Below are 14,693 nucleotides of genomic sequence, written 5' to 3'. Positions count from 1 at the left end.
TGCATTTCCGGTTCCAAACTGCACCATCCCCGCCATTTTTAAACATCTTGTTGTTGTACACGGACAGAACATTATCAACATGGACCAAGTCAAGGAGCAGTGGCTTCAAATGCTCAAATCAGTCCACTGAATAGGAATTTATCATGTGTAATCAGAGCCTTGAATAGTGTGAGTAGATGGGATAATGTCTACCCGGTAGATTTTTGTTCAACACACCGTGATACAAGTACCTGTGTCATCAACAGAATTGTTCAGACCTTGATGACAAGCTAATGAGGACCATTAATTAGAATCAGGTGTGTTGAAACCGGGAAACATTTAAAACATGCAGGACAGTGGCACTCGAGGAGCAGGGTTGCCTACCCCTGGTATAGAGGAGGGTCAGTTGCACAGGGTGTTATGGTGTTCCACAGGGTTCAGTGCTAGGGCCAATCTTGTTCAGTTTATACATGCAGCCATTGGGAAGTATAATCCAGAATCACGGCATACACTTTCATTGCTATGCTGATGATACGCAGCTCTATTTGTCTATGAAGCCGGATGAAACAGAACCGTTGGTTAAACTTCAGGCATGTCTTAGGGACATCAAGGACTGGATGTCCAGAAATTTCTTGCTTCTAAATTCAGATAAAACAGAGGTTATCATTCTTGGTCCAGAGCATTTTAGGAAGGGATTAGATGGTGTTGCGATGGCTTCCAGTGCAACTGTGAGAAACCTTGGTGTTGTTCTCAATCAGGATATGTCGTTTAAACCATATGTTAATCAGGTTTGTAAAATAGCGTTTTTCCATCTCCGTAATATTGCAAAAATTAGGAAAATCCTCTTGCAGAGTGATGCAGTAAAACTAGTTCATGCATTTGTATCTTCTAGACTAGATTACTGTAATGTGTTGTTAGCAGGATGTCCAAGTAATTTGCTGAATAGGCTCCAGCTAATCCAGAATGCAGCAGCACGAGTACTGACAGGAATCAGCAGGAGAGACCACGTCTCTCCAGTGTTAGCGTCGCTCCATTGGCTACCTGTAAAATTCAGAATCCAATTTAAAATGTTATTACTTGCATATAAAGCCCAAAACGGCTTAGCTCCGCATTATTTACAAGACCTGATAGTGCCTTATGTTCCTGTCAGAGCTCTACGTTCTCAGAGTGCAGGTTTACTCGTAGTTCCTAGAGTATCCAAATGTAGATTTGGAGGGCGGGCGTTCTGCTATCAGGCACCATTACTTTGGAACCAATTTCCAATCTGGGTTAAGGAGGCTGACACCACCTCCACCTTTAAAACTAAACTTAAAACCTTTCTGTTTAGTAAAGCCTATAGTTAGTGTTTAGTAAACCTCTAGCTGGTGTTGGTAAATCTCTAGGTAGTGTAAACTCTAGTGTGTTAGAGTCAGTAGTCATAGTTGCAGCTATAGAACAAGACTATAATAGTTAGTCTCAAATATAGCTTTGCGGTAGATATGCTGCTATAGGCTTATGCTGCAGGGGGGCACCGACATGATCCGCTGGGCGGTGCCTCTCACCCTTCTTCTCCTCTCCTTTTCCCTGCCTCTCTTCTCCATTACCATTTTTATTTATTATAAATTATCTCATAGCTATCATTTTTGTCCATCGTTCCTGTAGCTTCTTGTGCCGTCCCCCCTTTTTTCTCTTTTGTGCATGTTTGCAGGCCCCCCCCCCCCCCCCCCCCGTCTGATCATCCTGTTGCTGCTTCCACCTGCCTGCTGTGCTGCTGACGTCCCTGACTCCCCCAGTCTGGCCTTCGGCAGGAGGGTCCCCCCTTATGAGCCTGGTCCTGCTAAAGGTTTCTTCCTCCTAAAGGGGAGTTTTTCTTGCCACAGTTTGGCTTAAGGTTTTTCTCCCACTAGGGGAGTTTTTACCTGCCATTGTTTATGTAATAATTGCTCGGGGGTTTATGTTTATGTTTATGTTTATGTTTATGTTTATGTTTATGTTCATGTTCTGGATCTCTGGAAAGCGTCTAAAGATAACATCTGTTGTATTAGACGCTATATAAATAAAATTGAATTGAATTGAATTGAATTGATGAAATGACATAAGGGATGGAAAGGGGGGATGGCAGTTTTACAGACGGGATGATTTGGACCGTTTTTATTTCAGGAGGGGATGGCATCCCCCCCTCACCCCCTCATCCCCCTCATCCCCCTCATCCCCCTCATCCCCCCTCAACTCCAGTACTGGGTGTAACTGTCCGCTCTTCTGAGCTACAACCAGGCTGAGATGACTCTGAATATAAGGGGAAAGAGTGCAATCCTTACATAAAGAAAAACTAATCAATAGGACTGTCGCCAAATATTGGTATTCTGTTTATGTTTAACTGTTTGGGTCTCATAGGTTCCAGTAAATGTTACACATACATTACTCATTATAAACCCCAGACGTCAAATGCATTTAACCAGCAAGGATAAAAAGTTACAATCACATCATTTACAGCAGAACCACATAAACACACTGATAAACTGATTAAAAAAAGAGATCTCTCATCAGCATTTAACATGGACTAATAAAATCCTCTTCACTGGCACAGTTTTGCAACTATTTCTGTGTGGGGTGGGGGCAGATGTGGACAAGATACCGGTATGTGGACAGACTGGTACAGCAAAGCAGCCTGAGTATTCAAATATCAACCTGTCAGTTTAACACATATTATTAACTAAATGTTTTTAATTTCATCCAGGTGATATCAGGAAGTCCCAAATATGACCTACTGTATATCAATAGTGGTCATATCCACTTGGAATTTTATGTTGGGGCTGATGTGAGGTTTAACAATATAGTAACCACTGCAACATTTCAAACCCAATGACGTTTTGACAGGAGTTAGTTATTACCAAGGTCATTATTACAGCTACATCAAAAGGAGAATGGAGACTTTCAACAGTGCTCATCCTGCTATTTTCAGATAAAACTTTGAAACTCATGTTAACTGAACTAAGGTGAGCATGTTCCAGCTGACTTACATGTTCGTTTGTTTCATACTTTTGCCCATTTTTGCACAGTGTCGGTTTCTTTGAGAGGAACTAATGGTCCAGTAAGACAAAAAAAAAACCTATGGGGGACGTCACACTGACGTTTGTCCAGTTCTTTTTATACAGTGTTGATCTTCTTTTTTTTAAACTTTATTTAGCACAAAGAATGTACAGATCAAGGCAGGGTGAAAAAGGTATAAAATTAGGAAATAATTACAGCAACAATGGTGAAGATAACAGATTCACTCAAGAAACAAAAGCAAACAAAACAAACAAAAAGCACAAGGACAGCAAGGTACAATAAATTTAAACATGATCAAGAATTGTGCGCAGCAGGGATGTTTGTCTTGTCATCTCTTTGAGTAGGTAGTGTTTCGTATTCTGTTTTTTTGTGACCAAAGGACATGAACTGGACTGGCTTAACTTCATCGCTTTACCGACATTTGGGTTCTCGAGTCAAGCAACTTTCACCTCAGAATTTTATTTTATTTCATTTCATTTCATTTCATTTCATTTCATTTCATTTCATTTTATTTTATTTTATTTTATTTTGTTTTAATATCGGGGGTAGTTACCGGCTCCGCCACCAGGGGGCGGCAGCGGGATAGTCGTAATGAAGAAACTTGTTACCGGAACCGGAATCAGGATCAGATGACGTATTTCCTGTTTATGCAGCGTGTGGCTGGTCGTTGGTGTTAACTTTTTCTTGGTTTCAGGCTGATTTCTCCTCTTTTTCTGGGATAAAGGCTGAAAATCTGCAGAGATGGTGAGTCCGTCCTCCTGTAGGCGCGTTAACGACAAGTCCTCTCTGTTATGAAGTTAATACTCGGGGGGGAAGTGTTCAGCTCGGGGGGGAAGAATGAACCAGGAGCAGCCGGTCCGTTTACACCCGAACCCCTGGTTCCGTTCAGACGCTGATTATTATTATTATTACGTTTATTGAACAGGGACAAATGTATCAAACATTATTTCATAAAAAGTACAAAACAGATGTCACACATCCAGGTTTCTAGCCAGAGCTAATTTTCAACCCCTGTCCCTGGTTAGGCCTTCACTTAACATTTGAAAGCAGAGTTAAAACAGTACAAAACCATTAAAATACAAAACATGCAAAACAGAATAAACAGAATAAAGACAATACCAGATATGGACAGAAAACTAAAATAATACAGTGGTACAGTATGTTAAAGTCAATGTTCACAAGCTTGTTTCAGTTTCAGCCATTGTTTTACTTGTTGCTAAAAACCTTGAGCTCTGTCAGTATTTTGATTTCAGGTTCAGTGTTTTCCATAATTTGGTACCTATTACCGAGAAGGATGACTGTCCAAATGTTGCTATCTTACAATTATTGCTTGTTGCAGCCCTAGTTCTAATTCCACTGTTTTGTTTGTTTACCAATTGGCATTATATATCATTTCTGGTTATTCACACATTTAAAAATAAGTTTTAAAAATGAGAAGCCTACAAAACTGTCAGATTTTATTTTTTGATAATTTGCCAGTGATGCCATCTTACAGGTTTTCTATCCATTACTTTCAGAGCCTGTTTATATAAGGACCTAATAGGTGTGAGTGTGTCCGATTAGCTTGGCTTAGATCGCGGAGACAGAACTTGTTACTTTCAAGCAGTAGCGGCAAAGCATCACGCAAATACCGCAGTGACGGTAGTTTTAAGTTGGATATTTGACAGGCATTCTCTCTGGATAAACCTCTCATTCCCTCTGGGTTATTCCCTCTGGGTGAGCCCTTATTAGCTTAGGGTCCATGGTTTTTATTCTTCCATTTAAAAATAATAATAGTAATTGATTGGGCTACCAAACCGCTGCAACCGCAACAATCCTGATAGTACAAAGGCTGACTAGACGGCAAATGTGTCAACATGTTCCCTCAGCAGCCGCTCAGAATACGGCATGGTAAATCAGCAGTCTGGTGCCGGCAGAGACCGCAAGCTACAATGTCAGGCTCAAGATCCCGTATTTGTGAGAAAATAAAACAAGTCATCTTCCTTTATAGCCATCTAAATGAAAATATCAATGTAGTTACCGTGAACAATTTAAAGTCCGTGTGGCGACAGCGGTTCTGACCACAGGGGGGCAGATCTGCCGTGTTGGTGAGTCAGACAGGTCCAGCGTGTCTCATCACACTTTGTTGTGTCCTGTCTGACAGATCTTTAAATCACTCGTATGCACCATCTTTCTTGGGATCTGAAAGTGTTTCTCGCAAGTTAAAGAGTTGCATGTTTAAGCTCTCTAGCTCTCGTCAGCTCTTATTATTATTTTTTGCAAAATTTGAGTTTTGAGGTTCAGAATTTGTGAATTTGTGAAGTCAGAAATTCAGGATTTGCTTTGAAAATTCACAAGTTTGTAAAGTCCAAAAGTTTGTTAAATAGGAATTTTGTTTCCTTTCACAATTTTGCACACATGAACATTTTTCACTGTGTTTTAACAACTGTTGTCTCTGTTTGTGCAGGCGAGGAATGCTGAGAAGGCCATGTGAGTACTGTGTGTGTGTGTGTGTGTGTGTGTGTGTGTGTGTGTGTGTGTGTGTGTGTGTGTGTGTGTGTGTGTGTGTGTGTGTGTGTGTGTGTGTGAGAGTGAGAGTGAGAGTGTGTGTGTGTGTGTGTGTGAGAGTGAGAGTGAGAGTGAGAGTGAGTGTGTGTGTGTGTGTGTGTGTGTGTGTGTGTGTGTGTGCACACGCGCGCGCGCGCTGTGATGTTCCACACTGGTTCTGGTGTGCTAAGTGTCTCTCTGGTGGGTTTTCAGGACGGCTTTGGCCCGGTTCAGACAGGCTCAGCTGGAGGAAGGACGAGTCAAGGTGAGATTCTTCTGGGTTCTGTTTCTGACCTGTCTGTCTGTCCATCCGTCTCTGTCTGACCTGTCTGTCTCTGCCTTCAGGAGAGAAGACCTTTCTTGGCTTCGGAGTGCAACGAACTTCCTAAAGCAGAAAAATGGAGACGACAGGTACTGTTGACACGTTGTAATAATAATAATAATTAAAGCTGCAAGCAGCGATGAACGGGCCCTCGCACTCATGGCCACCGTCCCCCATAAGCATATCAGAAATGACACCACCCACGACTCTCTATGTCAAACCATTCAAAAGTTATAGCAGAAAATAGGGACAACCAATCAGAAGAAGGGGCGGGGCTAGTTCAGGCCAATTATGGTCAAGGACTCAATACCGAGTCCCATGACACCACCCACAACTCTCTATGTCAAACCATTCAAAAGTTATAGCAGAGAAAAGTATTCTAGGGGGCGCTGTTGAGCCGTTAGGCCACGCCCATTAATGCAAACCATGAAATATCAAATTTATCACCAGGCCTGGATTGCGTGAAAAATTTGGTGACTTTTGGAGAACTATCAAATATGGACCAATCAGATGAAGGGTGGGCGCGCTTTTTGGCGTCTAGCGTCACCACGGTAACACTTTTGAAAGAGAAAAGTAATGCGCGTCGTCGCAGGATGGAGACGCACATTTTGATGTATAACACACCTGGGTGCAGGTTACAGTTCGGGCCGTATTAACTGCCGAAGGAATGGCATAAATTGCGCCAAAATGACACGATTAATTGAAAATGGCCGACTTCCTGTTGGGTTTGGGCCATGGCACCAAGAGACTTTTCTTTAAGTTGCGACATGATACAGGTGTGTACTGATTTTGTGCATGTACGTGAAACCGTATTGTGGGACTTCAGGGACGAAGTTTTCTAGGGGGCGCTGTTGAGCCATTAGGCCGCAAACCATTAAATATCACATTTTTCACCAGGCCTGGCTTGTGTGCAAAATTTGGTGACTTTTGGGACATGTTTAGGGGGAAAAAAGGCGAAACCCAAGGTGGCTTTACAAAGGTGGGAGGTCCTTCAGGCCGTTGCGGGCAGGAGATACCTCCCTGCCCACAGCTATAATCTGTGTGAGCTCAGCTTTAAAGTTACTGTAAGGAGACACCCCCCCCAAAACGGACCATAACGCGGGTGGTCCAGTGTTGGAGCGTGTTTGTGTCAGCAGGATGTCCGAGCTGACGGTGATCTCTGTTTCTCTGGGACTGTTTCAGATCATCAGTGAGGTCTCTAAGAAGGTTGCTCAGATCCAGAACGGTGAGTCCACACCCAGAACCAGCACCTCCGTCTGCGTCTCTGCCTCTGACCCGCCTCTCCTCCGTCTCTCCCTCCTCCAGCCGGTCTGGGGGAGTTCAGGATCCGGGATCTTAACGATGAGATCAACAAGCTGCTCCGAGAGAAACGTCACTGGGAGGTCCGGATCAAAGAGCTGGGAGGACCCGACTACGCGGTAATCAGGAACTGATCATCCTGACCAAACCTCTGGTGGCTTAATGAGTAGTGGACTAGTGTGATGACTCGTGTGTGTGTGTGTGTGTGTGTGTGTGTCAGCGCTTTGGTCCCAGGATGTTGGACCACGAGGGGAAGGAGGTTCCTGGTAACCGTGGTTACAAATACTTCGGAGCAGCCCGGGACCTTCCTGGCGTCAGGGAGCTGTTTGAGACGGAACGTACGTATCAATACAGTAGGCCTGTGTTGGAAAAATCTATTTTCCAATTCTAAATCGATTCTCATATTAATTCCTAAAAATTGATTCGTATGTCTAAAGATCGTTTTTTTTTTGTTTTTTTTCATCGTTACATTACAACTTTTGGTATTTTTTTGTTTATGCCCAAAAAAGGATGACACCAGAATAACTGGTGTCATGTTTTTGCCTTAAATATGTTTAAAGGTATGAATACATTAAAGTTTTCAGTTATAATTGCCTATATATTGTCTATTTTTCATTACTTTATATACTGTCATGGGGGTCACATTTGCATAAAATGCTAAAAACCAAATTCTCAAAAATTAAAAACCGAAATAGACCTAAAATGGAAAAAATTAAAAGTGAATGTGGGAAAGAATAAAACGTATTTCATACGTCCCTGTTTGCTGCCCTGGATCTGTTCATATCAGTCATATAATTCATGCAACAGCTCAAAAAACAGTTTTAATAACACTAACCCAAATCAATATCGGAATTGAATCAAATTTTGATAATCAATTCTGAATCTTAAGAATGGGAATCGATTCTTGACATTTGAATGGATCCCCAGCCTTACAATACATCCACCTGGATCAGACTTGTGATTGGTGCTGACTGGTCATGTGACCCACAGCGTCCCCGGCGCAGAGGAAGACGAGGGGAGAGCTGATGAAGGACGTGGACGCCGAGTACTACGGCTACAGAGACGAGGACGACGGGGTGCTGGTTCCCCTGGAGACGCAGTACGAGAAGCAAGGTGGGGGTCGGGAGGGGAGGGGGAGGGGAGGGCGGGGACGGGACCTGCCTCGGCGGGCTGCGGCTGGACGGCCGTTTCCTGTCTGGTTGATCTTCCTGTGTGGCATGTTTTCAGCCATGATGGAGGCGGTGCAGAAGTGGAGGACGGAGAAGGAGTCTCGTCTGTCTGGAGACAAACCGGAGGAGGAAGAGGAGGAGAGTATCTACACCGTCCACCACGAAGAGGTGAGTTCCTCCTCACCTGCTCCCAATACAGGCAGTAAGCTGACTGCAGCACCTGCAACACCTGCAGCACCTGCAACACCTGCAGCACCTGCAACACCTGCAACACCTGCAACACCTGCAACACCTGCAGCCCCTGCAGCCCCTGCAGCACCTGCAGCACCTGCAGCCCCTGCAGCACCTGCAGCACCTGCAGCACCTGCAGCACCTGCAGCCCCTGCAGCCCCTGCAGCACCTGCAGCCCCTGCAGCACCTGCAGCACCTGCAGCACCTGCAGCACCTGCAGCCCCTGCAGCACCTGCAGCCCCTGCAGCACCTGCAGCCCCTGCAGCACCTGCAGCACCTGCAGCACCTGCAGCCCCTGCAGCCCCTGCAGCACCTGCAGCCCCTGCAGCACCTGCAGCCCCTGCAGCACCTGCAGCCCCTGCAACACCTGCAGCCCCTGCAGCACCTGCAGCACCTGCAGCACCTGCAGCCCCTGCAGCACCTGCAACACCTGCAGCGGCTCAAAAAAACACAAAAACATGGACAGAGATCAGTGATAAAGGAATGAATAGTGTGTAGTAGTTTAACTTCTAATGGTTTGTGGAAGTTAATTTTATCAGATTTAAAATGCTTAATAATTTTTTTAACATCAGTGTTACCAAATGGCAGTAGCTGAGGGAGGACAGGACGCCACGCCAGACAGGGAGGAGGTGGAGCCTGGAATTGGAGCTAATTGTACCTTATATTCTCACTGAAGGGGATATAAAAACGGCTTAGTTCTTGTTAACACAACACATCATTTAGGGGAGGAAGATTTTCTTTTTTTTATAATGCACAAAAAGTCGAAATGTCGAGATTAATATTGAAGTACAATTTCGAATAAAAGTCGAAATGTATTTCAACTTTATTCTTGACAATTTGACTTTTTTCTCAAAATTGTATTTCAACATTAATCTCGACATTTCGACTTTTTCTTGAAGTGCACAATAAAAAAAAATCTTCCCTTCTCCAATATTTTTTCTCCTGCCTGGCCCTAATACTCTTCCGTACTGCCTTATTACCCGTCGTCGTCTTTTGAATCAAGAATGGTTTGAATGATTAGTTTGTTTTTGTTTGAATAAACTGATGCTACGTGAACATGACGATGCAGAGCAGTGAGAGGAGCAGCGTGTTCCCTGCTCTCTGAGCTAAAGCTGTGTCTCTGTCTGTCTCTGTCTCTGTCTCTGTCTCTGTCTCTGTCTCTGTCTCTGTCTCTGTCTGTGTCTGTGTCTGTCTCTGTCTGTGTCTGTGTCTGTGTCTGTCTCTGTCTGTCCAGCCGGAGGATGAGGAGCGCTGGGACGAGCCGGAGGGCGAGGAGGGAGGAGTGGCCTTCATCGCTCACGTACCTGTTCCCTCGCAGAAGGAGGTGAGACTACACATTAGGGATGGGCGGTATGGACTAAAAAATGTATCACGATAATTTCTGGCATTTATCCCGATGACGATTAAAAAAAACCCAATTCAACTCCCCCTTTTTAACTATAAATCTATCACCACATTCAGTCTTTGGAGCCAAAACACTGCTCTAAAAGATACTAAATACTACTAAACTACACCAATTAAATTGAATTAATAAAAAAACAATTAAATTAGTACACCTGTACTGCAAAACTGTAATGAATCAAATGAAACAAGTTTGAAATGTAAGAACAGATTCAACATTTATTCAAACTGTATGGCGTAAACAGTGGGATAACAGTGCAAACATCTAAAGTACCATTATCCTTCAAGTTTTCTCAGCTTATAAAATCACAAAGTAGAGAGAAATACGACCTGATAAATAAAGAAACAGGACAAATAAATAAAAGTTCACTGAAAATAAAATCCAATCAGTGATGACCTCTTCTAATATAAATAAAATGTGCAAATTAACCTGTGGTTGGAACATGCCACAAATTAGATACTATTGCAATTTTTTTTCTCAGCAGCAGCTGTTATATATAATAATATATAATGTAAAATATATAATAAATTACTTGTATTGCCATCCTTTGCACTCACTGTTTTTTGCAGACTCTGCATATAATAGATGATGTTTGCTCCTCGTCACTCTTTAAATCCAAACCAGTTCCAGAGCTGGAGCTGGAGTCTCATTTAACAACGAGCTCCTCGCTCTCACATCCGCCTTCCGCCATGTTTGTTCAGGCTGATTTATGGAACCATAAATCAGCCTTGCACAAAAACGTCATCAACGGGAATTTATCATTTTTACCGCGAGATACAAATTCTTACCGTGGGGAAGTTTTTTGACGGTATATCGTGAACAGTAAAATATCACCCATTCCTATTACACACATGTGTTTTTCTCTGAGCCGCTGGCGTCCGGACCCCTCTCACCCTCTCACCCGGTTCTCAGGTGGAGGAGGCTCTGGTCCGGAGGAAGAAGATGGAGCTGCTGCAGCGCTACGCCAGCGAGAGCCTTCAGGCTCAGAGTCAAGAGGCCAGAACTCTGCTGGGACTCTGACCCGGCAGGCCGTATCTCCGTCCGTCTGTCCACGTGTGTTTAATCCTGTAAATACGGGCTTGTTTTTATACTCTGTTCTCATTAAAACCTTCTTGGCTCATGTTCTAGTGCTGTTTTTGACTCAACGCAACATTTACAGTCAGGAGTTTGATCATTTTCTCTGTACATCATCAGAATGGATTTGAAATACGATACAAGTTGTTATTCGTCATTTTCAGGACACATTAGAAGTCCATTGTCACGAACACGGCATGTCCTTTTGATGAAGACACAATTGATGAAGGTGCAGAATTAATGCGCAGAAAATTAAATATTCGTCGGGAGATGGTTATCAGACCGTGTAATACATGTACAGTACATAGTCTCATTACATTACTCATTACATATATGTTAATCCTTTATTTGTTATAATTTTGATGATTGAATTGTTTAATGATTTCATATTATATATTATTTTTTGAGATTTTTTACTTGGGGTTTTCATAAACTGTGAGCCATAATCTCAAAATTATAACAAATAAAGGCTTGAAATATCTCACTTTGCATGTAGTGGGAAATATTTGTTTCACCTTAAGTTGAATTTACTACGAATGAAGTTTTGCAATATATTCAAATGTTCCCACCTCCACCTGTATATTATTACATAAATAAATAAGAGCATAATATGTGTCTGTATTGGTTCAATACGGAACGCAACTTTTAATTTCCAATTACGGAACAATTCCGTATTTCAAGGCACGGGTGGCAAGCCTACATAAACCTGTCCAAGCCATCAAGGAGTTCCACAGGATTGCAGGTGAATGATGTAGAGATCTGTTAAATTAATTTTATATTATATTCTGTGCTGCGGTGTTACTCTTTTTTTGAAAAACATGTTCAAATTCGCTGTTTGCGTGCATTAAAATCTCTAATTCCATTCGGGTGAAAAAAGCAGACCTCTTTCCCGTTGCCATGGTGAATCGTTGTATCAGGGCTCCATTAATGCTGGCTTTTTATAGTTGTGGCGCACGCGCTTAACTCCAGGTGAAACTACTTAGAGTTGAGTAAATTAACTCAAATCTGCTGTTCTGGAACTGAAAAGTTTCCAATCTCAAAGTAGATCAACTAGAGTTCAGGATTAGACTCAGTTTGTTGAACCTGCTTTGTGAAACGGACCCCATTACTCTACAGTTGTAGTAAAACAGAAAACAACTTATGAACTCAACAGCTCAATGCCATTTTCCATTGGCTTTTTATGACTATTTTCTAACTCACAGTAATACGGGACAAAGTGCGTCCCTTTTCAGCTCAATACGGGACTGTGAGGAACCAGAGCGGCCTCCCCACGTACAAGGGGACAAGGCAAAACTGGACCTGGGTGATGAGGTGTCAAAAAACCTTGCAGAGCGTAGAATGCCAAAAAAATTTAAGTAAAAAAAACATACAGGCGGAGGGCAAAATGGGGCATAGCCTCGCAACAAGCTTCCTCCATTCAGCAGACCCCCCTTCTGGTATACAGCTGCTGTTTATAAACCCAGGCAGGGTGGAGAGGTTGATTGGACACAGGTGTGCCACAATCAGCAGAACCAGGTACACCTGTGTGCTGCTCCCCCGCAGACCACGCTCAATCCTCCACTCTGACACACACATTAAAAAAAAGTCCGGTGATGGTGAGAAGGGGAGGGGTTGCTCACTTTCTCACAGGGACGTACTTTAGTTTATAAATACGGGAAGATTTCGTTTTTCAAGAGACGGTTGGCGACCCTGTGGTACCGGGGACGGGGCAGAGAAACATAGAAACCTCCTCTGATCTGGGGGGCGTCAGCAGCACACAGCAGACATCCACGTAGGCAGGTGGAAGCAGCAATGGGATGACCGGGGATGGGGGGGGGGGAACACAGGCCAGAACGCAGCTCCCGAGCCTCCAGCCTGCAAACATGCACAAAAGAGAAAAAAGGGGGGCCGGCACAAGAAACTACAGGAACGATGGACAAAAATGATAGCTATGAGATATTTATAATAAATAAAAATGGAAATGGAGAAGAGAGGAAGGGAAAAGGAGAGGAGAAGAGTGAGAGGCACCGCCCAGCGGATCATGTCGGTGCCCCCCTGCAGCATAGGCCTATAGCAGCATATCTACCACAAAGCTATATGTGAGACTAACTATTATAGTCTTGTTCTATAGCTGCAACTATGACTACTGACTCTAACACACTAGAGTTTACACTACCTAGAGATTTACCAACACCAGCTAGAGGTTTACTAACACTAACTATAGGCTTTACTAAACAGAAAGGTTTTCAGTTTAGTTTTAAAGGTGGAGGTGGTGTCAGCCTCCTTAACCCAGATTGGAAGTTGGTTCCATAGTAATGGTGCCTGATAGCAGAACGCCCGCCCTCCAAATCTACATTTAGATACTCTAGGAACTACGAGTAAACCTGCACTCTGGGAGCGGAGAGCTCTGCCAGGAACATAAGGCACTATCAAATCTTGTAAATACTGCCGAGCTAAGCCGTTTTGGGCTTTATATGCAATTCCCCTAATCTTAACATATCAGGCAAAAAGACCACAAACCAGCAGCTAATGAAGGGAAGCAGTGGAAGTCTCGTGAAGCTGGGGGGCTCATCGTCTGCTGATGTTCACGGCCTTCAAACTTCACGAGGTCATTAAGTGTAAAGGAAATTACGGTTATAATTACAGCTGTGCCGCTTTCTCCAAATACTTTAAAAATTAAATGAAAATAGAAATACTTTCTTCCTTCCTAAGCGGTAATGCCACATTTTCATGAAACCTTTTAAAGCTGAAAGCGTAAACTTGACCACGTCCTCTCTGTTTCATCTGGTTGATGGTTCAAAAAGGCCGCTCCGCACCCATGTGATGTCACATCAGGAACTGCAGCTGCACACTGACATGTTTCACTATTTTTGTTTATTTTTGTTCATTTTTTCTGGAGTTGTGCTCCTGAGCTGTGCTGCTCAACAGCAGAGTGTCTGTCCAGGTCCCGGTCATCGCTCCGCTCTGGTCATGTGGTTCAGCTTGGCTGCTGATTGGTTGATTGGTGGCATCCTGCAGCATGTGACGCTAGATTAACGGCCGAATGCTGCACGTGCTGTCATGTGAGGAGAAAACTGCCATCAGCCGCATCTAATCAGCAGCCCAGTGTGTGTGAGAGTGTGTGTGAGAGTGTGTGTGAGAGTGTGTGTGCAGCCTCTGTTTCTTTAGTCTTAAAGGTGTAACACGCAAACAGCTCGGCACAATCACAGGATTGGTTTGGGCTCCAACGGACTTAAAATAAATGACTGCCAGGCGCGAAAGGAGACAAATAAATGAGCTATTAAAATACATAAAAGCTTGGAAACCACCTTCAGCTCCTGCCTTGAACATCCTCAGCCTCCAAACTCCATCAGCAGAAACTGTCCGGGTCCAGGTCTGTCGTTTGTCTGTCTTGACCCATTCTTCTGTGGAAATTGTTCCAGATCATCCAAACTGAACGTAAACCTTGACTAAACTCTTTATAACACTCGCTCCAGGACCTTGATTTTGAAGTCTTTCGAGAGATTTGGGAAAAGCCGCAACATAAACGAGACTGGCAGCAGTTTTATCGACACTAGCCCTGAGAGTAGCAACATATTCAACGTTCCTTCGCTTGATCCGGTGCACCAGAACAAAGTTCACCCTGCCTGAAGCCACAAAGCAGCTCCAGCGCATCGGGCTTCCATCACCGTGTTTCAGTGTG

General features: G+C 43.6%; 1 protein-coding gene across 1 annotated transcript; it reads left to right on the top strand.

The window, feature by feature from the left end:
- Window positions 1-3,633: 3,633 nt before the first annotated feature.
- On the top strand, window positions 3,634-11,078 carry isy1 (ISY1 splicing factor homolog). Its single transcript, XM_061728116.1, has 11 exons — window positions 3,634-3,753; window positions 5,456-5,478; window positions 5,749-5,800; window positions 5,881-5,946; window positions 7,040-7,082; window positions 7,163-7,275; window positions 7,377-7,494; window positions 8,147-8,269; window positions 8,384-8,493; window positions 9,791-9,880; window positions 10,871-11,078. The coding sequence occupies exons 1-11, from the start codon at window positions 3,751-3,753 to the stop codon at window positions 10,976-10,978; spliced, it is 849 nt and encodes a 282-aa protein (XP_061584100.1). The 5' UTR covers window positions 3,634-3,750; the 3' UTR covers window positions 10,979-11,078.
- The last annotated feature ends 3,615 nt before the right edge of the window (window positions 11,079-14,693 follow it).

Source organism: Cololabis saira, chromosome 8 (genome assembly GCF_033807715.1).
Source record: "Cololabis saira isolate AMF1-May2022 chromosome 8, fColSai1.1, whole genome shotgun sequence".
Taxonomy (NCBI): Eukaryota; Metazoa; Chordata; class Actinopteri; order Beloniformes; family Belonidae; genus Cololabis; species Cololabis saira.
The sequence above is the reverse complement of the archived record's forward strand: the minus strand, read 5'-3'. Positions and strand labels throughout refer to the sequence as shown.